Consider the following 24,457-nt stretch of genomic DNA (forward strand, 5'->3'; position numbering starts at 1 on the left):
GCTTTGCCTCATGCGGTAGATTTCAATGCATCTTAGATGTTCTTCCAATTTTAGGTCATGTAATGCATATTTCTGTTTCATCTTCAGCCACTTTGTGAGCTCATATCTATTTCTTTTGTCAGTACATAGACTTCAATTTCCATTGATCTTCATTTCTGGGTCAAAGTCTGTGATGATGAATCAGACTGAAATCAAATGTTGAAAGATTGTTGATTCAAAGGGGAGGTAAAATGAGACAAATCTTTCCTCTGTTTCTGTGGGGTTGGGGCCGCCAAAAAAAAAGAAAAAAAAAGATTGTTGGTTTGAAGGATACAGTCTAAGGGTTTCCATCAGCATTCAAATGATCTGCAAGAAAGTCACAAGTGTGATGTAGCCATGCTAGTACATGTATTCTTTTCTTCATTTCTTATGCAAGATAGCATCATGTACAGAAACCAAGATCCTCATTTCAGTTTCAGGATTTGCTATCATCATGCAGCGTGATACTGTAAAACACAATATTTTTGTGGCATGAAATTTTCATGAATTGGAGTCGATGGCCATTTTTTTTGGGCATGAAAGTTTTGTGACTTGCCTCTTACAATCAGTGCATACTGTATAGTGTTCAAACCTTGTACACGTGTAGACAAGAACTTTCGTGTGCATTTTAATTTCATGAATTTTGGTTCTCCTGAAATTCGCAAAATTAAAATGCATGCACACATTCCTCGTTTTATATTATTAGCACTAAATGCCTCATGGTGTGCTAGATGGCTATCAATAGAAGACCACTGGTGAAATGATGTTTGGTCAAAATGAAGCAACAGCCAAATTGATAGTGGGTGATTTCAAAACTGTTGCTAGAGCTGGTGCCGATGTTACAATGTATCTCCCAAACAACTGCCGTAAGCTCCAACACTGATAGTCTGCCAATACAACCAATACCAATCATAATTATCGATCCCCTACACTTTGTTCTTCACATTACCGCCGAGTTGTGTGGAAATTGCACGACAAAAAAAAAAAAAAAAAAAAAAAAAATGATTGTGTCTGGTTATAGTAACATATTCAAATATGAAAAGATGGAGTTATGGATGCTTTGCTCTAACATACAAATGTTTGAGAAGGCGTTAAATAAATATTGGTTATTATTGTTATTGCCATTATGTACACTCAAAACTGATAGGACAATCTATGAACCTTAGTGCACTTTTTTGTAGCTGATGTTAAATGACTGTCTAAAAGACTGCTCTCTGCAGGACCCTGAGTGATCTTGCAATTTACCCCCAGTTGTATGAAATTAATCAAAGATGAGGTTTATAAAGATTGTATTATTGATCAGTTCTATCAATTCCTGGAACAGGACTTGCGGTGTAGATGATGAGCAACAAAGACAGCTACATCAATACATGTTGTACAACAGCAAATAGGAAATATGATTATCAAGAGGGCCTTACAAAACAACAAAACAACAACAACAACAACAACAACAAAGGTACTGGGTGATTAATTCCCCCACTTTAAAGCCTTATCAATTTTCTTCTTTCTTTTTTTTTTGCTGAATGTGAGAATATTTCATCATACTTCAATTGAAGTGTTCCGTCAGAAAGTACGCTGTGTAATCACTCACACATTGCCACACTCTGCTACAATGGATGCGAAAGAATAAAAATCAATCTTGTTTATATAGATTTACAGAGTTGTTGGATATGCACTACCAGTCACTGGTAAAGTGCAACTGTTACTGAAATATCAAATATCTTGCTTGACAGAGCATGTAGAATACAGTGTGGATATTACAAAAGTTCTGGTGAACTTCTTGTCACGGAGTTTGACTTTACAATTATAGTCTTGTAGAACATTCTCCACTCCCACCACTATTTTCCTGTTCTTTTTGTTATTTACAGTATAGCTTGCAATAATTCTTGGTAATGGACTCTTTAGATATTAACCTACTTTGCCTGATGGAGCCATATGTTTTGGGCAGGTTATGTGTAGATGGTAGATGCTCTGAAACCATTTTCCCTAAATGTAATCTGTCGTTTCAATGTGCTGATCACCTTGTTTCGGTCCACGAAACACGTTGTTATTAGTATACAACTGTAACTCTTATCAGAGCGTGCAATGTGGTTACTGGAATACAGGAGGTTTATAACTACAGCTATCAATCTAGGGTAATGCTGTCAATCTAGGGTAATGCTACAGGGCAGAGGTTCATAACTGCAGCTGCACATATCAATCTGACAAGAGTAGGTGTGTATCTCTGGTACTTGCACAGTGCCATTTCTCGCAGATGGAGTTAGTGGATATTGCAGAAATTTTAGGCATTAAGTACTTAAAAGTTGGACTATGTGCAAGAATGTTGGTATCAATAATATCATTTCTTAATGAAAAGTATAGCCTGTTTGACCAAAGATATCCACACTAAAGCCCTGTTTTAACAGACCTTACTGCAGCAAATGTCCGGGAGAACAAAATTCCTGTAAAATTCCAATAACACTGCATGATAGAGCAAGGGGTACCGTTTTAGCAGATGCACACTGAAAACCTTACCCGGATAGGTTTTCGTAAAGAGGGTGTGTCTGCTGATACGACTAGCACGCCTACTGGCCAGCGCCGCCTATCACTTCGGACATTGCTACTGTAACTCTAGTTTGAAAGCGTCTGTTAAAACCGGGCTTTATTTTCCTCTCCATATACCTCTACATGTAATCCAGTGATGATAGCCTCCCAATAGCAGAAAACTGTAAGTAATGCCCTTTTCATTTACTCACAATGCTGGTACAATTGCACATGTAATTAATGTGAGTAGAAGCCGACAGTGATGGAAACAAAGGTTATTTTGCCATTTCCCAGTACAATTAGACTTATGCCCCTTTCATAAACTCATCCTCCTATTATCCGCATAAGAATAATGCGGACAATTCAATAAAAAATGCGTTCACAAACTCTGAAAATAATCCGCATTATTTTTACGAGCGCCCGTCTTGAAAAAGGCGGATAATCGTCATGGTGACTGCACACGTCCCTCCTGCGGGAAAGACAGGTGACGTTTGACCGCACCCCGGCAATTATCCGCATTATTTGGGTTTGCGTTCATAAACTCAAAATCTGGTCCCGACGCTGCTATTATGCGGATAATAGAAGGGTCGAAATAATGCGCATTATTCTATCCCCGCTCCGATTTTACGACCAAATGTTGCGGATATTATCCGCATTATTGAGTTTATGAAAGGGGTATTAGTTGCACTGTTGGTGTTCTATTGCTGGTGTTGAAATTCTGATAGTTGTGGGAACTATTAATGGGCTTCATGTCCAATGATGAAGGTGTGGTTTACATTGTATGAGAGTGCTCCAAACTTGGAATACTCTTAATGATCTTATTTCAATTATTTGGTTCATATTAGTGACAGAAATATTTTTTTGCCTTAGGAGAAACATCAACCAACTGACTTTTTATGGAAAGAAGAATCAGAGTTTGGCACTGTACTTGCTTGCTCTCTGAGTGAACTACAGGTACAGGTTGGAGCTTGTTTTTATTGTGTCAATATATGGGTCATTATGATGTGAGGAAATAGGTCAGAATACTTTACTGTCTCTTCCTGGCTCTAGTGACCCAATTAAACTGCTTTGTTGGACTGAATATCCAAATAGATTGTTTCCTAGAAGGAAGGAGATATGAGACAGAGGGGGCCTCAACAGAGAGTCTGGCATGAAACAATATTGATTAAATCCTCTTTGCTGGTGCTACGTGTATAGTATTGTCAAATGATAGTTGAAACATGTAAGGCCTGGTCTTTAAAGGAAAAATCCACTCTATTTGCAAGTTGCCTTTAATAAGACATCCCATATACTAAAACAATGGAAATTTGATTATTATTTAAAGACAAGAAGTTATGCTCACAATCATACAAATATCACATTATGGGTGATACAAAAAACTTCCATCAGTTACAGAAAGAGAAAAGTTTGTTGAAACATATGTTTTTATGGCATATTATGAGCACTGATCTTGTCTCGTTTCTGGTATACTGTAAAAGTGGAAATTTTCGCGGTGTTGAAATTTTCGCGCATTTCGCGCAAGCTGAAACTTGCACGAAAATAAAAACATGCAAATATTTTTGCTTGCCATATGCTCCAGTAGTTGATGTCCTGATTCTGCGAAATTAAAAACACATGAAACTCTTCTCACCCCGCCGAGCGTGAAAAATTAGTCGCGCAAAAATATCCACTTATACAGTATTCAGAAAGATATGCACGCATTGTTTTTGTCAACGACACAGCTATTATGTAGAGACTCCCATTTTAAGAAGTCAGCATTGCTGAATCGTTACAACTTTAGAATGTAGCAAAGTAGGTTTTTTTCCCCATTTGAAGATTGATTCGAACCTCAGCAAAAGGGAATTAAACGATTTGTGTACCAGTAAATTGGAGACTTTGGAAGCTAAAATTATCACCACATCTAATTTCCATACTATAATCATTGAGTTTTCTTCATCATTAAAATGTTAAATTCTTCAATTCCATGATGTTTCAGTACTGTAAATGTGAAAATTTTTGCAGTGTTGAAATTTTCTCGCATTTTGTGCAACCAGAACTAGCGGGAAAATAAAAACACGCATATTTTTGTTTGTCATATGTCCCACTTGTTGATGTCTCGATTCTGTGGAATCGAAAACATGCGAAAACTCATCTTACCCAGCCGATTGCGAAAAATTACTCATGCTAAAATATTCACTTTTGCAGTAAGTCTTTGCCTGATTTGAATGGCATGATTTTGAGTTCCATTCTGTTTGCATCATCTTAATTTTCAATGGAAGCTATAATCATGAGAGTGGAGTTTACATGACAATGTATCTTCAGTGCTGGTGAGGACATTAGGCGTTTTCACATAAGCCTGATAAAAATCCAAGCTCGAAATATTTTCCGCGATTGGGAATTAGAGCGCTATTTCATTTCTTATTCACATCAGCCGGAAGAGGGGGTAGCCCGAATAGTTAAAAATTTTGAAATAGCTAATTCGACAGCTGAGTATGTGCAAACAGCATCAGTAATGTGTGTGCCCTCTCAAAATTTCCTCATGATTTGTGTGCAGTTTGTCTCGGTCGATCGGGTCACACACGCTAGGCATGATGGGATTCATCGTGCTAATTTCTTGAGTCGTTTTCACATTATCAAATAGCGCGCTACTATCCCGCTATTTCAGAAATTTCCCGAGTTGGACTCGAGAAATTTTCTCTATCAGAGCGATACAACTAGCGCGTTAATTTGTGTTCACATTATCAAATAGCGTGCTATTTCGCTATCGGGAAAATTTCTCAAGTCAGAAAATAGCACGCTATTTCGAAACATCGGGCTGATGTGAAAACGCCTATTTTCTCAACACTTGTCTAGACAATTCATTAATATGCCACAAGTCTGTTTTCTTGCTGATCAGTACACATACATCAAAACAGTGATCCCTTGAATCAATTTTGTGAGGTCAGTTCAAACAAAGTGGATTGCAGTAATCACCCATTGTCGCCTGTGATTGTCTTCAGAATTTAAGCTTGATATTGTGGTAGAAAAAACATCTGATGGATAGTTTGTCTCAGTAAGTTTTATGACATTTCAAAATGTATAATTATGGGTAGCTCTAAGATTCTATAATTGTTACTTTTTACCTAATAAATGTTTGAGTAAATGTGTCTCATGATTTCATACATTGTATTTGTGAGAGACAAATTGATTCCACTTATTCTCTTCTGCTCTTACTTTGAAGAAGGAACTATAAGAGATCACCTGATCATTTTAGTCTGATCAAGGGAAGCTACCTACTGCATCACTTGAATTGTTGCCCCAATGTCATTCTTGAATATGAAAGCCATGAACACAGAATTATAAACATTTTTGACAATCTATAGGCGAGGAAGTTTATTTATTTTTCAACATCTAAGTTCATTGGGACTTTTGAATCATGATGTTTTGAAAATTGTACTACAGTATCATTGGTTAAAGAGGTAACAAAAAAGCTTTTGCAAAGCGAAGAAATATAAGCGTCTTCCACTAAAGTTCCTGTAATAATGATTGATACGATCATTGAGCTTATCATAAGTGAGTTAGATGAAATTCCCTGTGGGTGGATCCCTTACTGACTACCATGAACACCTTCACAAGTAGACTAAGGCAGACAATAGTGTTAAAGGGATGGTACAGTTTCGTTTGAGATGGGACTTGGTGTTTCGAACACTTTTTGATGATGATTTTTTTGAGATACTGAGAAACCTCTTATTAAATATGAAAAAGCCTAAAATTCTAAGAGGAATTCAACATTTATTTGATGAAAATTGGTTTTGAAAATGCTAAAATATCCAAAACAAAGCAATCCTTATCAAAGGTAGGACCCACTTTATTAGGATCGCTTTGTTTTACTAGATATCTCAGCCATTTCAAAACTGAACTTCATCAAATAAACACTGAATTCCATTTAAAATTGTATGCTTTTAAGCATTTCATAAAGTGGATTCTTTTTGTTAGTATCTCACAAAAAGGTAAAAGCTGAATTCTCACCTCAACTAATACTATACGATCCCTTTAATCGGGGATTGTTGTCTGTTTTGTTTTGTTTCATGCTATACTGCAGTTCTATATAATGCAAATACACTATATACGAAAAGTTTTGTTGTGTGCATCTACACTGACAAGTAAGGCAGTGCCAGTGGAAAGAAATTCCTGTTGCATACATCATCAAATGGAAAAATTAGAGTAGCATAAATTTGCACAAAAAACCCCAACTAAATATATATATAAGTTATATATATATATATATATATATATATATATATATATATATTTATTCATTTATTTATTTATTTTTTTTTTAACAGGCTTTGACCTTCAGTTTCTCATTATATCTCTGTATAAGATTATTCTTTATCCAGAAAATTTATGCAGTAATACAAATATACCGACATTAATAAAGTAGAGGGCTGGTGTGATTATCCAATACAAGAAGGGTTGAAGCGTCTACTTAAGTTCCATTGAGTTAGTGGCACTCTAACCTTTATTTTCTTCCTTTGTAGGATGAATGCCATATTGCATATTATGACAATGAAGTAATGGACAATACTAACCAGTAACATACATGCAGATCTACAAAGTGTATGTACATTTACAATATTCACTGATTCTATATTTTGATTGCTTTAAAAAATCCAACCCCATAGAGGACTGAACATCAGCATCAGTAAGTGAGTAAATATACATTACAGGGCACAATGGATTCTATACCACAGCATCATAATGCTGTATTTGGGTATGGATATGTAGATTTAACATTTTTAGACTCCCTTTCGTAGCTTTATATTTTTGATAAGAAAATAGTTTTGATGTTTGTATGTCAAATCACCAATTTGCGTATTGTACATACACATATGCCATATATTTTTGCTCTTTAGTTGTGCTACAAAAGTGGAAATATGTTGAATTTCATATTTTCTTTATATTGTTCGTCATGTTATTGTTGTGTTAGTCTTCTTATCCAGCAATGGCTGTACCAAAACTTTAAAAATTCATAACTTTTGCACAGATTGTCCAATTTTCCTTGAACTTTCACTGATGTGTTCTGCTAACATTGCTGCATTCACTCAATCCATGTCTGTATTGGGTATCATCACTCAGGGAGACCACCTCCCTGGTATCATTCTCCTATAAAAGACAATTCCATTACAAAAAGAAGCACAGGAATAGAATGAAAAATTTTAGTACAGTGAAACCCTGTTTTAACGAGTTCGGTTATAACGAGGAACTGCTTATAACGAGGTGATCGCGTCGGTCCAGTTTCTTTTGCGTGTAAACCTACAGCAGTATGGCAGAACAAATCAGTTATAACGAGTTCGATTGTAACGAGATTCTGGTTATAACGAGGACAAATTCGGTGCATTATTATGAAGAAAAACATAAGCTATTTGATCGGATATAACAAGGTTCCATTTCTTGACTTGCCGCTTTCAAACACGAGACAAACGAAGCGTTGAAAACTGAATTCACGCTATCCATGTTTCTTTCCTGTTTTCCAGAGTACCGTTCCTTCGATGTTTTCCTCTAACCCACGTGATAAGACACTGGAATACATTCCGATGTTCCCACTAAGTTATTGAATACACTCACTCAATTTTTGTTTTCGTGAGATATGCGTGCATGATATAAGGTCAGACCACACCGCAACGAGAGAGAGAAAAAAATAACGCATTCAAAAACTTTTCATGTAGTGACACTCGTGGCCAAAAATGGACAATAGGAATGTGTGTGTAACTCATCATTACCTATCCTTTCCATTTTTAGTTCCGACTAAACTTGTTTTGCTGGTTAGTAAATATGGGTGTGTATGATTAAAGCCGAAATAATTATTGAAATCATAGCAATCCCGCTGGGTGACAGTAGCATAATATAGTTGAATTACGCATGTTATTCAACTCTTCCGACTTACACTTGTTTTGCTGGTTAGTAAAGTGTGAGTGTGTATGATTAAAGCCGAAATAATTAATGAAATCATCATGATCCCGCTGGCTGACAGTAGCGTAAAAATAGTTGAATAATGCATGGTAATCTACTTACTTGAGTCGGTTTTCAGAAAAAGAAGCAAACGCATTTAACTGTTTGAATAGATCTGGTTTTGTTCATTATCATTTAACAAATGATAATGTAAATATGAGTGTGTATGATTAAAGCTGAAATAATTAATGAAATCATTGCGATTCTGCTGGGTGACAGTAGTGTAATTTAGTTGAATAACGCATGTTAATCTACTTAATTGAGTCTGTGTTCAGAAAAAGAAACAAATGCATTTAAATTTTGAATAGATCTGGCTTTGTTCATTATCATGTAACAAATGATAATGTAAATATGAGTGTGTATGATTAAAGCCGACATGATTAATGAAATTAACGCGATCGTGCCGGGTGACAAGAGTGTAAAAAAAAGTTGAGTAGCGCATGGTAATCTAGTAGAGTCAGTGTTCAGAAAAAGAAACAAACGCATTCAACAGTTTGAATAGATCTGGGTTTGTTCATTATCATTTAACACTGCATTTCACAATCAAGATTTTTCTTTCTTTCAGAATGGTCTGCGAGGTATTATACAGATTTGCGTAAAAAGGATCACAATTCCCTGTCGCATATTTTTCAAGAACGAATGTACAAAACGTGAAGAGATTTTTAGAAGAAAATAAACAATGCATTTTTAATCCTTTCAGGCACAACGATCGTACATTGTATAAGATTAAGGCCGAAATGATTTGTGAAATCATTGCATTCTCGCTGGGCACCAACAGCGTAAAATACCTTGAAAGTTACGGTAAACAGTGCATGTAATATGTTAACTCTATTTGCGCTGTGTTTAGAAAAACTTAAACGCATTTTGTACAATCTGACTTTGTTCATTTGATTTCGTTGATCCATAATTATGTTATAATGACGCAGAGGATGTTCTTAAGTTTGATTGATGGGTACAAAAATGTACATGACGTCGTGCTTATGTTTTTCTTTGTTTTTGATGTATGCGGTTATAACGAGGTAATATCGCCGGTCCCATGGACCTCGTTATAACGGGGTTTCACTGTATTATTCCTTGTCAAAGGAAAAATTGTAGCAAATTTCCCAACTTTGCAGTTTTTATCAATGTTGCATTTCTTTATCGCAAAGCAATATTTTTGCAATTTGCTCACTTTGTGAATACCAGTTGCACACTTTGTGAGATAAAAACTCTACAAATTTTATACCACAGTAATCATCTTTTTCAGCATCATGAAATGTGTGTTTCAACCTATTTTACTGAAAAGACTTGTTCACTCTACTTATTAAAGATGCCTTGAAAGATATGATACTGCCTGACTGTGAGCTAGCAATTATCTTATTATGTATGTTTAGTCTCTTCCTTTCATGCAAAGGTCTATTCTATATTTGCCAATTTCACTAAGTCAACTTTTCAGAACATGGAATGTCATTCACAGACCTGTCATATAGACCACAACTGATAACATGTGCAACATTGAATTTATAATTTGCAAGCACAAGTGTTGATACAAACTAAAATCTGGATCATGCCACCATGACGAGTCAATTCGTCACACTCAATGACATCTGTTACTTACTGCCAATTATGTCATGCCATTTAACAGTGCTTGTCTGAAACCCAATTACAACAAAGGCTTGGTAATTTCAAATTATTCATGGGCTTCCCCACAACTGGAGCAGACAAAATAGAGCAAACTGGAACGAGTAAAATATATCACGTGAAGAGGATACAAATGGCCAATTGACACATTTACAGCCTCCCTTTCCATCCTTCAAAATAATCCTAGTGTCTTTTCATCAACACTGAGAAAGAGGCCAATGTAATCATTAAATTGAATGTCTGGACAGCTAGCCGAGTATGGCATGGGGAGTTTAATCGCAGAATGTTTTCAGAGATTGATATATTTGAAGATCATTGTGGAGGGGGGAAGAGGTTTGTCTGCCAAAACAAGAGCCCTTTATGGATGTTCCAGATACCACAGAGTCAGATGGGGAACAAAAGGCAAAGTGAGCCTGAGATGGAGGGATGGGAGGAATCGGCAAGCAACGCTGCTTTCGCCATGCAGGCTGCAGATTGCCGCCAAAGAGTATACAAGACCTAGTTCAATTTTGAACGGTAATAAAAAAATAAGGATGAAAAAAACGAAATTGTTCGTAGGACTGGAAACAGGTTAACAAGCTCTCACACCGTCTCAAGCCTGATTTCACGGGATGAATCGAAAGTGGGTCAGAGAAAAATGCGACCCAGTTAATAATACAGACAGGCAGTGCCCCGACCCAAATACGCCACTCTGCGACCCACATATTGCAGGAGACGAGAAGAGAACACGAAAGCATGTCTCTGCTCCCTCCCTCCCTCCCTCCTTCTCTGCATGACAGCCAGAAAAGAGTAAACAAAGGGGGCGGTTCCACACTGTGAGGAACCCTACCTAGCTCCAACATCCATATCACTTGTATAATGTCAGGCACAGCCAATGATTTTGTGATGAGTCTCTTGTGTGGATGCAACCGCTTTGGCTGGATTGGTTTCTCAATGCGTGCCTCGTTGATGATTGAGCCACTTACCGAGCGTTGAAAACAAAAACTTGATTGAAATCAGATCACTGTAACAAATTGCCTTTTTCATTACCTCATAACCTAAATTAGTTCTCAGTGTAATGTCATACTAAGAAATCAAACTTGACATGTTTCAATTCTGTCAGTATTTGCATCATGTCTGCTACATCTCTTATTATATCTTGTCATGCATACAAAATTTCACATTAGCAATTTGCCAGAATGAAATTTCCCTTGCCAATTGGAATATGCCACTAGTTTAGCTTCAAGTAGGATACATATGATACATACCAATTGTAGGTAGGTGATATTTTTTCATCAGTATTAGTCATAAGTTTACCATGAATGTTCACATTTTGTGAAAGCTTTATTAACACTTTTTAAAGGGTTATAGTGCCCTTTAATGATATAGATTGTAGCAAAGTCCTCATATGGTCATCAGTTCTTTCAAGCGACTGCTCATAATTGAAACTGTAAAATTGAGATGAGAGCAAGATGAATGATAGGTTTTATAGTGGTTGAGTCATCTTTTATTTCATACCATGATTTTAAATTTATGGTAGACTGACAGTCTGTTCAGAAGTGTATTTCTTTCAAACTCATTTTTATAAGAACACAAACTGGGGGATTTCAAATCATATTTCAGAAGGGCTAGTAGTGTAGGTTCTGCATCCTTGTTCCTATGAACAAACATTGCGTTTGTACCCACATCATTAACAAATTATAGAATTGACTGCTCTTTTGAATCAGTTGTGAGATAGTGGCACGTGTCAAGATGATATCAGATACATGTTTATGTGCAACCAAATGCTTTTCAAGTATCCAGTGTCATAAGTTGTTTAGGGAAAATATTCATTTGTTTGTTGGACCAAGCATGTTCATGGTAGCTACAGTGTACCTACAAATATATTATTTAATTATCAATATTTTTAATATTGATAATTTTTAATATGATTTTCCCAATAACAAAATATAGTGATGATGAACATGGTGAACTATAGGTCTAACTGTAGAGATCAAGATAATTTTAGTCCCTGACACTTTTCTCAGAAAATATGTACCATATCAAGAGCACTATGGTATCATTTCAGAGCTAGATATTTACTATGCTTCAAATAGAGGATGCATGATGGAAATCAGATTGATGGTAAAAAAGAGAATAAAAAAAAGGATTGATTTGAAAGAAGCTATTATGCAAAAAGAGCCACATTAGTGGTGAAATGGAAATTACATGTATATACCATCTCAAAGTTATTATCAAGGGTAAAGAGCAGTGTTACAGTGTATGTGTGTGGTGTGCAACATGACTTTGAACACACGCACACGTATGACTTATTTCTTGCAGATTATATCTTTTTCAGTATCTCACTGCTGAAGATGTGCAATATCTTCTGTATTATCATTCAGTGGGTTGGCAATCTAGATTGCTTGTTTCTTGCCTACTGCATTGCCAAGTAAGTGCATTACTACAGTAGAAGCAGTGTAATTATTTTCTTGGCCTTATATATTTTTGTGTGCAGTTGGCCCATTTCTTTTGTTAGTAACTACAACTCCCTAGGGTCTTACTTTTATAGATAATAATCACACATATTCCTGTACATCATAGCTTCATAGACATAAATTGACCTTCCAGCCCCTTTATCTTCCTCATATTCTAGAATACAGTTACCATGTTAACTGTTCTTCATGACTATAACCATACTTGCATTAATTGTAATTTCAAAGACTTGGGAAAATTGTGAATACCCGTATTATAGAGAGTGAAGTTTAGATTGTATTGCTCATCAGGAATTATAACTTTTATATATAGATCCTTATCCCTGGTTATCCATTAATGAGTGTCACATGTTGATATGCAATATGTACTGTATACCTTTGACATGCAGTGATATGCACATCAAGATTTGGAATTTAGAAAGACTGCCAGCCTGTCTCTGGTGACCATGTGTCTATTCAGCTTATAATGTTAGTTATTGTAATTCACACGAGAGACAATATAGACAACTACCATGTTTGCCATTTCTTTTTACATTATTATTCATTTTTTTTTAAACACAACTGTGCCTACCGTACTGCATTCCTCATATTTTGTGTGTGTGTGTGTTACAGGACATTGTAAATATGTACACCTGCTGATCAATGAGTGGTTGTAGCACAAAGACCATTGTACAACGTACAGTGCATTTTGTCTTGGAAATTTTACGATTACCAAACCACTACATTTTTAGAACCGGGTCATTCTCACCTTTCTTTCTTTCTCCTCTATGTTTATTTAGTGCATGCTATTAGTTCTGATATATTTTTCATGGTCACTATTTGTACTGTTTATTCTCTCATATGAATATGAGAGTGATTACAAGTAAATCTTCACTACCCTTACAATTGAAGTTTAAAATCGGCTTCCCACACAAATCCTTCTCGTGTGTTTTCCTAATACTTGAATTTTATTCAAATGATAGCATATCTGTCATTGTCAGGTTTGTTTGTTGTTGTTTTTTCTTTTTCATTCCCCGGTTTGATGCTTATTCTCCTGAGTTGATTCCCCCCCCCCCAAAAAAAAAAAACAAAAACAAAAACAAAATAAACAAACAAACAAACAAACAAACAAACATATTTTTCATGAAGGTTGCATTTTCCATGATATATGAGTTTATGTCTTTCTTTCTCTGTGGAACTGTCCTCATTTATGCTACATTTTCTCTACACCTGTAGGTATGCCATGACCACATGACAGAGGTGAAGTGGCAGAAGAATGAAATTATGAAAATTAGGCACAGACCATGAGAACATGGGCTTTAAGTAGGACACACACTAATTGCATGAAAGGGTATTAAAAGCCACAGGATGGCAAGAGAGAAAAGAGATTGGAAAATTAGAACAAATTCATCTAATATAAATGAAAGATATGTGATTGCTTTCACACTTGCCTGGTAAAGAGAGATAAGGGCCAGTCTGCTGATTAAATATCTTAAAATGGAATGCAAAAAGGCACAGGCAGGTCAGAAAATTTCTTAGGCATAATTCTAGCTTCAATATCATGGAGGGACTTCAAGTGAAAAGCCATTACACATACAAGATGACTTTACTAACAAGAGTATAATATCAAACACATATAATTATAATGGTGTGAATTTAATAGAAAAATAAAGATATGAAAATTATGGAATGTCAAAATCTACCAAATGTTTTCAGAAAATAATGATATTGATCACAATCCATGGACTCACTGGTCTCCTGTTTTCCTGCACAAAGATACTAAGAGATACTTCCTTTCTAGAAAAGAAATTAATCAAAAGTAATGAATGATAATTGCCGAAGAAACATCACTACAAATTTTATTTCCCCCCTTTTTTTAAAGGGGATATGGTTATAGTTGCAAAAATGATTAACCCAAGACATGACTGATTGTTGGTTTTCAACCTTGGTGGGACCCTTAAAGGGATGGTACAGGTTTGGTTGAGACGGGGTTTCAGATGTCCAACTTTTTTGGAAGATGATTAGAGTCCTCTTATGAAATATGAAATAGCATACAATGCTTAGAGGAATTCAACATTTATTTGGTGAAAATTGGTTTTGAAATGGCTGAGGTAACCACAAACAAAGTGGTCGTAATAAAGGTGGGATGCACCTGATCACTTTGTTTTACTTTGTTTTTGGATATCTTAGCCATTTCAAACCTGATTTTCATCAAATATTTTTTTAATACCTCTTAGAATTGTAAGCTCTTTAATATTTCATAAGTGGTGTCTACACTTGCAAAAGTTAAATCAGGATCCCTCATCTCAACCAAAACTGTACTGTTCATTTAACCAGGATTTCTTTGATTTGAATCCTTCATTGCATACATCCTTGGACAAGAAGTTTTATGTTCACTTATGTTCTTGCAGACCCAGGTTTTTAACCAGAACTTGGCAATTTTGGGATGAAAATAATGTTAGGGCAGACTGGAAGAACAGCCTGATTGTGGAAGGACCGACTGTACCTCAGCTTCAATACTTTAAGACCACTAGAAATTCTTGCATAAATGATTTTTTTTTTTTTTTTTTTTTGAGGAGCCAAGGTTCACAAAAGTAAAATGCACTCTAAAGTGTATGTGTACACAGTGTGTTGAATGCCAGTGGCCATTCAATATCATTGATATTTGGTACATGAGTTGCAAAACCTTTTGTGATATGGTAAGCAATTGGTAAAAAACATAACAGAACAGTCTGGTGGAATATTTTCTACTGTAGGCATGCATATTCAGATGCTCTTTGTGCTACTGGACAGGCAAATGATTTTGAGATGTTATCAAGGGAATGCATAGTTATAGTTGAAAATAACTTGGTTGTTAATCCAGATTTTGCAGGTAGTCGGGGAAATGCCTTACAGTGACACTACTCCAGCTTTTGTAGTGGAGTGGCAAAGTGGCTCAATTGCACGGTTAACCTCATAAACCTGTCCTGGCCTAATTTCTGAAGGGATATCAAAAAGGAATACTAGGATATGGACAGCATTTGACACCAGTGATATGGCACAGGAGACATGCTGGCCTGAGCCACCCACAGGTGGTACCTTTTCCTGTCTTGGCCATCATCTCATTTGCTGTTACACTTGGTAGCTATTTCTTAGAGATTTTAAAGTAGTATTGTGAGTCTGTTAGTATTTGCCAAATTACTGTCAGTCTTACTCATTTCAAAGCCTCAGGAAGTATGACATACATATAGAATTGGAAAGCAGTAAAGGGTACTCATCAAAGAGATTTTGTGTCGCTGTCAAGTAAGTGCATTTTCGCATACATCAACAACATTTGGGATCACTTCAAGTTGTCTTGAAGTTTCTCATTGTATCTAACATGCACTGGAATTATGAATTATCCTCTTTTGATATGGTATGTGTGAAATTAACATGTACGTTCTGACAGAGATGCAGTTAATGTTGTTATCCTATGTTTGATGGTAGTACACAGAAAAATACTCATCTTATTGTTCTTTCTCCCTTTCCCCATTCCTTGCAGATTTTGATAAAGACATGAACATTCTGTGCCAAGTATGCGGAGACAAGGCATCTGGGTTTCATTACGGAGTCCACTCATGTGAAGGATGCAAGGTACTGTATGACGGGTGCAATATGTCATGACATCATACTTTTTAAGAAAGTTCACCTGACGGCAAAAGTTTATAATTCATGAAAACTGCAAACCAGAGAAAGCCCCAAGAAAATGAGGATGGTATCTAAAGAAAGTTTAGATATTATTTTTAATGCAGTTGAAAAGTGTTGTATATGCATGTGATATTATTAAACTCCTCAGTTCCTGTGTAGATTGTTGTTAGTATTGCATGTAGTTCCCTATTCTTGGAGACTAAGAGTTGTTTATTTCAATATATCTTGTTTTTGTCTTCCAAAATCAAACTGTAACAAAGAGATGAGATTATGAAAATGAAAATGAAAATCAAAGTGATTATAATTGTAAAGGTTGCTTACTAAAACTCATCCATTCTCTATGGAAGTAAAGTTTGCTTAGAGGAAAAGTCACACGAACTATGAAAAAATGGATGTCCAACATAATGTATATGAGAGAGTAATTTATCATTAGACTCATGCCAATCAAATAGGACACATTGTTAATCATCATGAGTTTGTGTAAGAGTGTGGATTATGAGAGCGAGTCATGTCTTGCATCAGTTTAAAGGGATGATACAGTTTTGGTTGAGGTGGGGATTCAGATTTTAACTTTCTGTGAGATAATTACTAACCACTTACTGAAAACATGATATTTTTGCGGCATGAAATTTTCATGAATTGGATCCGACAGCCTTATTTGCAGCATGAAATTTTCGTGAGTTGCCTCTAACATTCAATGCATATTGTGTAGACAAGATCTTTAGTGTGCATTTTAATTTCGTGAAAGTCTGCTCTCGCAAAATTCATGAAATCAAAATGCGCGTGAACATTTTTCATTTTACAATATATGAAAGATAGAAGAGCTTACAATTCTGAGAGGAATTCAAAGTTTATCTGTTGAAAATTGGTTTCAAAATGTCTGAGATATCCAAAAACAAAGTGGTCCTAAAAAAAGTAGCTCCCACCATTTATTAGGATAACTTTGTTTCACTTTGTTTTGGATATCTCAGCCATTTCAAAACTGATTTTCATCAGATAAATTTTGAATTCCTCTTAAAATTGTATGCTCTTCTATGTTTCATATAAATGGTTACTTATTATCTCGCAAAAAGTTAAAATCTGAATCCCCACCTCAACTAAAACTATACCATCCCTTTAAGGCACAAAGCAGTCAATAAAATCATTATTGATGATTCATATAGATAGTAGACATCTTTACAAGCATTTTTCTTGTGTGTGTGATAATACCCACCAGGGACATAAGATGTTCAAGTGGTAGAACTTGATTTATGGGACTAGGCAGTACATAGCAGTAATTACAATTCATTATTTGCCAACATGGTGTTATAATGTTAAGGGATAGTACAGTATTGGTGGAGATGAGAATTGGGCTTTTAACTTTTTGTGAGTTATAAGGAAAACACTTATGATATTGTACAGAGCATACCATTTTAAGAGGAATTCAAAGTTCATTTGATGAAAATCGGGTTTGGAATGACTGGAACATCCAAAAACAAAGTAAAACAAAGTGATCGTAATAAAGTGTAGGTCCCACACTTAATTAGAATCACTCTTTTTGTGATATCTTAGCCGTTTCAAAACCAATTGTCATCAAATAAATGTTGAATTTCTCATAGAATTACATGCTCTTTCATATTTCATAAGAGGTTTCTCATTATCTCACCAAAAAATGTGAGAAACCTGAAATTAGGTCTCAACCAAAACTGTACGATCCCTTTAAGTATCATTTATAGTCAGAGAAACTATCAAGATATTCATCTCAAATGACTGGTAAAGCAGGGAGTGTAAATCTCCATTATTTGATGTATCAGTGTAGATTAAAAAAAAAGAAAGAAAGTCAAAGACAGACCCTGTAACGAGAAGGAAAAGCTTATACTGAAGAACATTCCATAATAGATACAGATACATATAGTTACAGGTAGGTAAGATTTACCAAGTGGGCTTTTTTTGGGGGGGGGGGTGGGGTGGGGGATGAAGAATCAATAGTGCATAATGTTTCTTTAATATAGATAAATGTGAAAGAAAAGAAAAGAAAATCAGTATCAGCAGGTAAGACATTTTCCTGAAGTAGGCATGGCCTGAAGGGGGCTACAGATAATCACTGTACTATGTTGGTGGAGGTGAATTTTAATGAGCACATGACTTGTAAAGGGTACTGGCACAAAGAAAGTACGTCAGCACAATTGACATTTTCCAGCCATGACTCTTCAAAAGTGAACGCTCTGTTAGAAGCAGAGCAATGCCACAGTTATTAATATCAACTTTTCCTGGTCCTGACGTAAAACTGTTCGTGATGTCGACTCTTTCGTGATGTCGCCAGCAGAGTCGACACCAGGTGGAAGTGTGGTTTGTTATTCCGCAAAATTGGCACACTATTAACCCAATTAGTGCCGAACAGTTAGAGAATATTTACTTTTGTCCACAATCTCTCATTAAATTTCACTGACGAAACTGGGTCAGTAGCCCAATTCTTCCTTCCCCACGCAAGCTGCATCCTATCTCATCCACACCGCCAGGCCCCACCCGAGCAAGCCAGCCTGTCCTGCCCCAGTAAAGATGCTGCGGTCTTGGCAAGTTGGCTTGGTGGCTGTCGATAGTGTTTGGTTGTTCTGATTTCTCTTTCTATTTCATCTTCCCTCCTTCTCTTGCTGTCTCTCCCTCTTCCCTTCTTTCTCTCTTTCTCTCTCACTATTTGTCTGTCTGTCTTGTATTCACATAAAGAGAAATGACATTGCATTTCCTCCTGTCCAAGAATGTGATGCTTTGTTGTTCTTTAGGAAAGCATTTTATTTTTTAAAGTGCACCCTCAGGCAAATTCAGAGGAGACTGGTATAGATTACATGTAGCATATTTGGTAGCCTGAGTATATTCAACCACTCCAGGAAATTTCTTTAAGTTCATTCACATTGTCATATTGAGACTATTCTTACAAATGATGTCATGATGATGCAAATGATATCAAGTCACAAATAAAACAAATGTAACAAATAATGTCAAGTTTGATATAAAGGGGTCTAGGGCAATTACCTCCTGGGCAATTACCCCGGACCCTTCCCCTGGCCCTAATCCTAATCCTAATCCTGAACCTAACCCAAACTCCTAACCCTAAACCTAACCCTAACCCTAATCTTTACTCTAACCTTACCACTAACCAGTATTTAGCTGAGGGGGGGGGGGGGTAATTGCCCTCGGGAGGTAATTGCCCTGATATGGATATGAAGATTGCAGGAAATGTTCGTATAGTACTTCTTGAGCAGAAGTAGTAGATTGTCCAGAAATTCAAAAAATCAGAGCTTCATTGATATGTATCCCTTATAATTGTTATTAACACTTTGTAACAGTTCACATCATCCTTTTGCCTTATTTGTCATTGCTGCCATAGTGTTTATGAATTGAAGAACAGTTCGTAATCAGTGAATTATTTAATATACATATAGTGGCAAGAATTATAATTATGATTACATCAATGACATTAATGTTTTGATGTATGTTCTTCATTTAAATGTTTTCGCCTTCCACTAATCTATGAGTGAGCCATGTAATGTGACGTCCTGTCCTGTTCTGTGATCTTAGTCCTGGTCCCATGACCTGAACCAGAGGAGATGTAATGGAGAACAACTCCATCATACAATATTACCCTGTGGCAGAAAAAGTATTCATAAGTTGTTGTTTTTTCTCAAAATCCCTTTTCCATAATTTGCTGGGAATGAAACAAGTGTAAGTAGTCAGTAATATTCTTGCACATTTCACGAGACGAAAGGATGTCAGGTGGTGTAACAAAGTATGCCAATCTCTGAATGTTGTTTTTTCTATATACAAAACAACTGAAAAGTCTGAAGATGTCATGGTCATTCTGGAAGTGAGACAATGGCATGTTATCACTGCCCTCTGTCATTGTCCTCCTATCATACTATTTGAAATCACAATCTATCTATTATTTGTCCTTCACCACAAATACTAAAACAATTCTCTTTGGGGTGAATTCAATGAAATCAATTTGGCAGTGTTGACCCATAGTGCAGGTATTACCCAGCAAGGTGCATGTACAGTGCACAGTGTACTGTATGTAAATGAAGAGGGGAATTTAGGAGGCTGTAAGTCTGCTTTTACTACATGTATACATAGCAAAAATGAGTTTTTCTCTTGGTATAGTATGTCATTCTAATAATTGTTGTATTGTGAAATATCTAGGGCTATAAGATTCAGTATGTGGAACAGTAAGTGAAATCAAGTATACAAGTGTAGGACACCTTGCATCTTCGCTAAAACACATGTCCAGGTCTGACAGGGTATTTAGCAAGGCTTCTTCAGCAGCCTTTCAATGGGTCAGAAGAAAACAACATTAAAAGGTTTCAGAAATATCAAAAGGACAGGATTCTGCATGAAATTATTGGATTTTGCTCCACCCATATGAAATGGGGGGGGGGGGGGGTTGGAGGCAGAACAGTGTGTCTGTGATCAGGATTCTTGCGTGACATACTTGACCTGAGAGAATTAAACCCTCACCATGTGAGCATCACTGAACACAACATACACACAAATGCACACACACACACAAACACACACACACACACACACACACACACACACACAAAAGGCCAAGAAGAGACCATAAAAAGACTGAGAGAGAGAAGACAAAACAGGGTGCTGGTTCCGTGTGGTGCACTTAGATCCCATCTTAAGAGAGTAGGAGGAAATAATATCTAGGTTTCTATTATCGGAAATGATTTGAATGTCAGATCTTTTTTAGAAGTAAAACTGGAGTATCTGGGTCATGAACTAGTTCAGTAACAACATGACATGTTATCCTTTTTCTCTCCTTCTATTGCCCCCCCCCCCCCCTGTCATGCACTACATCACATCTCTGCTGAGCCTAAGTGGTAGTTGTTGAATGCTTGAGTGGGGTTCCTGAATAGAGTAAATTGAAAGTGCTTAATAACCACAAATTTTTGCCAGCGTTTTTTGCAAGATGAAATTGAATAATCACATAATGTTTTGTCCATGCTCTATTTTTTCAAATTGGATTTTTTTTCTCTGTTTTGCTGTTACCTCTTTGTCAGCTGTAACTGTTTCCTTTACAGACAATAAGATGATTGTTATTAGAGTTCCAGTTTGTTGGTGAATACAATTCAGTTTTATGTACCTAATTTCAAACACGCTTCTGTCCTTTTCAGACATAATGACTTTGAGTACTTTGAATTGTAGCAGATTTTCTCTCTCTTTTTCATGAATAGCAGCATACATGTCATATGAAGTTGAATGGCTCTTAAAAGGATGTACTTCCTTATTTTTGTGTTGATGAATTGGAAATTATCTACCTTTAGGAAATAGCTCCTTTTTCATCTGAGCATGATTTATTTGAGTGGCTAATAGCCATTTAACCTACTTTTAGTTTGACGCATAATGATTGTAGGTGCCTTATTTGTAGCTTTTTCAGCAGTGATACAAGCATATATATTAAAGGAAGCTACAGATTAGGTTTAGAATTACATTTTAATGCAATTGGGTCAAAGGTAAGGACCAAATTCTGAAATGTATCTGTGCAAGTTATTATCAATGCATACTGCAGAAAAGAAATACAGTATCAGTAGCAGTTTCTTGTTGTTGATAGGGCTATGCAGATGTTGAATTACAAAGTGATTGACTGATTCAATACTAGCTGCAGCACAGATACAGAAAAACTAATGCACTTAGTGGAGGATACTGTGATACTTCATGCATTTGGACATTTTGATGTCAATGTACCACATTTCAAGCTTAAATTTTGAAAGTTATAATTGGTGGAGACCTGTCTAATTTATTTCTTTTTTTGACTATGGCATGCTGTGCCTCTGCTAAATGCATTTTTTTTTCTTTCATCCGAGACTTACAAATGAATTCAACACTCTTTTCCAAAATAGTTCATATTCCATGCCAAAATTTGCCATCAATCAAACTATTTAATGACAATAAGAGGCTATGAAAAGGAAACATTGAGAGGCATACATGCACATAAGTGCACACATAAAACAAATTGATGGTTCTTGTAGAGTGCATTGGTAGACAGATTTGACATATTGTCTCCCTTGATGTTGTTTCTTTGTGCTGTGTTAGGCTGCTCTTTACTGTACTTAGCTCTCTCCTCCTCACCACCCCCCTCCCCATCATTTTTTGTTATCCCTTTTGTGATGTATTGAGGTTAATAGGCCCACGAATATGCTGAGAATATGGGGCATGTAATCTAGTTCACTCTTAGCTGGGTAATGTTGTGAACAAACCACACTCAAATATTGATAGATGTTTGTGGGAAGGGATCTGGTGGTTAAGCAGGGGAAAACATGGAAAAAAAAAGGGAAATGCATTCATTGACACAGAAAGGCAGCTTAAGACAGATAGGTCGTATCTGTCCCACTGCTTTGTCAGCACTGTGTTCCTATATTCACTCCTGTTCTTCATAGTATCTATTGAAAGGTGTTTTGGTATGTATACTCTTTACTGGCATGATCTTCTTTTCAATACTTTAAAAAAACCTTAATGCACAGTGATAAGTTGTAGCTGAGAAAGGATTACTTCTCTATGCGTACTACAAAAAAAAAAAGAAAAGAAAAAAGACTCAAATGAATCCATCTTTTATAGTTTATTCCAGGATGGAAAGTGTAGATCAATAATTGGTATGTATATAGAGCCCACTCTTCTCAATGTTATGAAAGGTTTCTTTGAATGAAACCTGTTTCTCACATCATCCACTGATCTTGCTGTAACATGCATTTCCCATAGACACCTGCCTGAGTATTCTTGGGACTTGCCTTCAATGGGTTAATAGTGATATGAGTGTGATAACCACAAACCTGTATATTTTTGTGCTGGTATATCTGCTTTTGTAGTTGGTATGCTCGCCCACCCTGGTAGTGTTATATCACCAATCTTTGTAAATGGTGAAATGGGAGATCAAAAAAGAAAGAAGAAAAGTACAGTAAAAAATATGCTACTCTAACACATGCATGATCAAATGCACACAAACATGTGAGTCCTCAAATAGTTTTTTTTTTTTTAAGGAAAATTAATGTATTTATTTTGTTTTATTCATACTATACTGCAGGGTTGGCTTGTTCAGTTTTGTAAAACTGCTTCCCAAAGGTGCCATGCAGTAATAGCAGACATCATTCTATGGTGTATATGAAAATACAAAATACATAACAGTTATACAAGTGTAGGTAACATTGTAAAATGCCAACACAGAGAGTGGGTTAATGGTAAATAAGTACACATAAATACATATGGATATATCACACTGTTATAAATCAATTGAATCAATATATAAGGGTTTTCATCATTTTTCAAATTTATAAAGGGATATACATGTTTGAACATTTACAGGGAGTGTTATGCATTAAACAAACTGGCGTTGACATATATGCAAAAAGAATTTCTTGTATATTTGGTCCTTGGTTTGGGAAAAGATATATATAACAGAATATATAAATTCCTATGAGATTTGTTTAAAAGTGCAATGATATCATTATTTCAGTTACACCAGCATGAACTGGGTCCAGAAGTCAGTGACAGCTAATCATAATTATGAGCTGATATTACAGAGTTCATTTCATTTGTCCCCATTTCCTCTACATCCTACCAGCATAAGTGTTTCTGATTTCACATTAGAAGAACAAGAGCAATATCATAAAACATATAAATAAGATAAGTTATGAGCGGATGAGGTTGTGTTATAATTAGACCATGGAATACATTGTGAGAAGATATGCATGTAGTCTCCTTTTTGTCGAGCCCACCGGAGGTGAGGGGAGACTAAGGGATCGCCTGAGGCGTCTGTCCGTCCGTCGTCCGTCCGTCATCCATCCGTCCCTCCGTCCCTCCGTCCGTCCATCCGTCGTCTGTCCGTAACGCTACAAAAACTTGAATAACTCTTTACTCTGGGCTTCAATTACAATCAAACTTCGAGGGAAGAGGGGTCATACAAAGTTTCACATTTTACCATATCGTCGGCCTCATGCCAAAAGGGCCCTAACAGTGTACAAAGTCTATGGTGTTAAGGCCCTTCTGGCATGAGGCCGACGATATATGAAGGTCACCTCAAGGTCAAAGCTCACAGGCAGGGGTCAATGAACTTTAGGGCCCAATGTTAAGTTTTTATGGCACGTTTCTATTATGGGTCATAACTTTTGATCCATAACTCCATTTGTGACCAAACTTGGATGGTAGATTTCCCTTGGGGAGTGGATGGTCACCACAAGGTCAATGGTCACAAG

General features: G+C 36.2%; 1 protein-coding gene across 1 annotated transcript in view; it reads left to right on the forward strand.

Annotated features, from left to right (window-relative positions):
* The window catches only part of LOC140245497 (nuclear receptor subfamily 1 group D member 2-like), a 54,243-nt gene that overhangs the window by 10,821 nt on the left and 18,965 nt on the right, over positions 1-24,457 (forward strand). Inside the window, exon 2 of the mRNA XM_072325065.1 lies at positions 16,084-16,175. Within this exon, the coding sequence (XP_072181166.1) occupies positions 16,084-16,175 (92 nt within the window). The remainder of the gene's footprint in view (positions 1-16,083; positions 16,176-24,457) is intronic.

Source organism: Diadema setosum, chromosome 22, assembly GCF_964275005.1.
Source record: "Diadema setosum chromosome 22, eeDiaSeto1, whole genome shotgun sequence".
NCBI classification, from domain to species: Eukaryota; Metazoa; Echinodermata; class Echinoidea; order Diadematoida; family Diadematidae; genus Diadema; species Diadema setosum.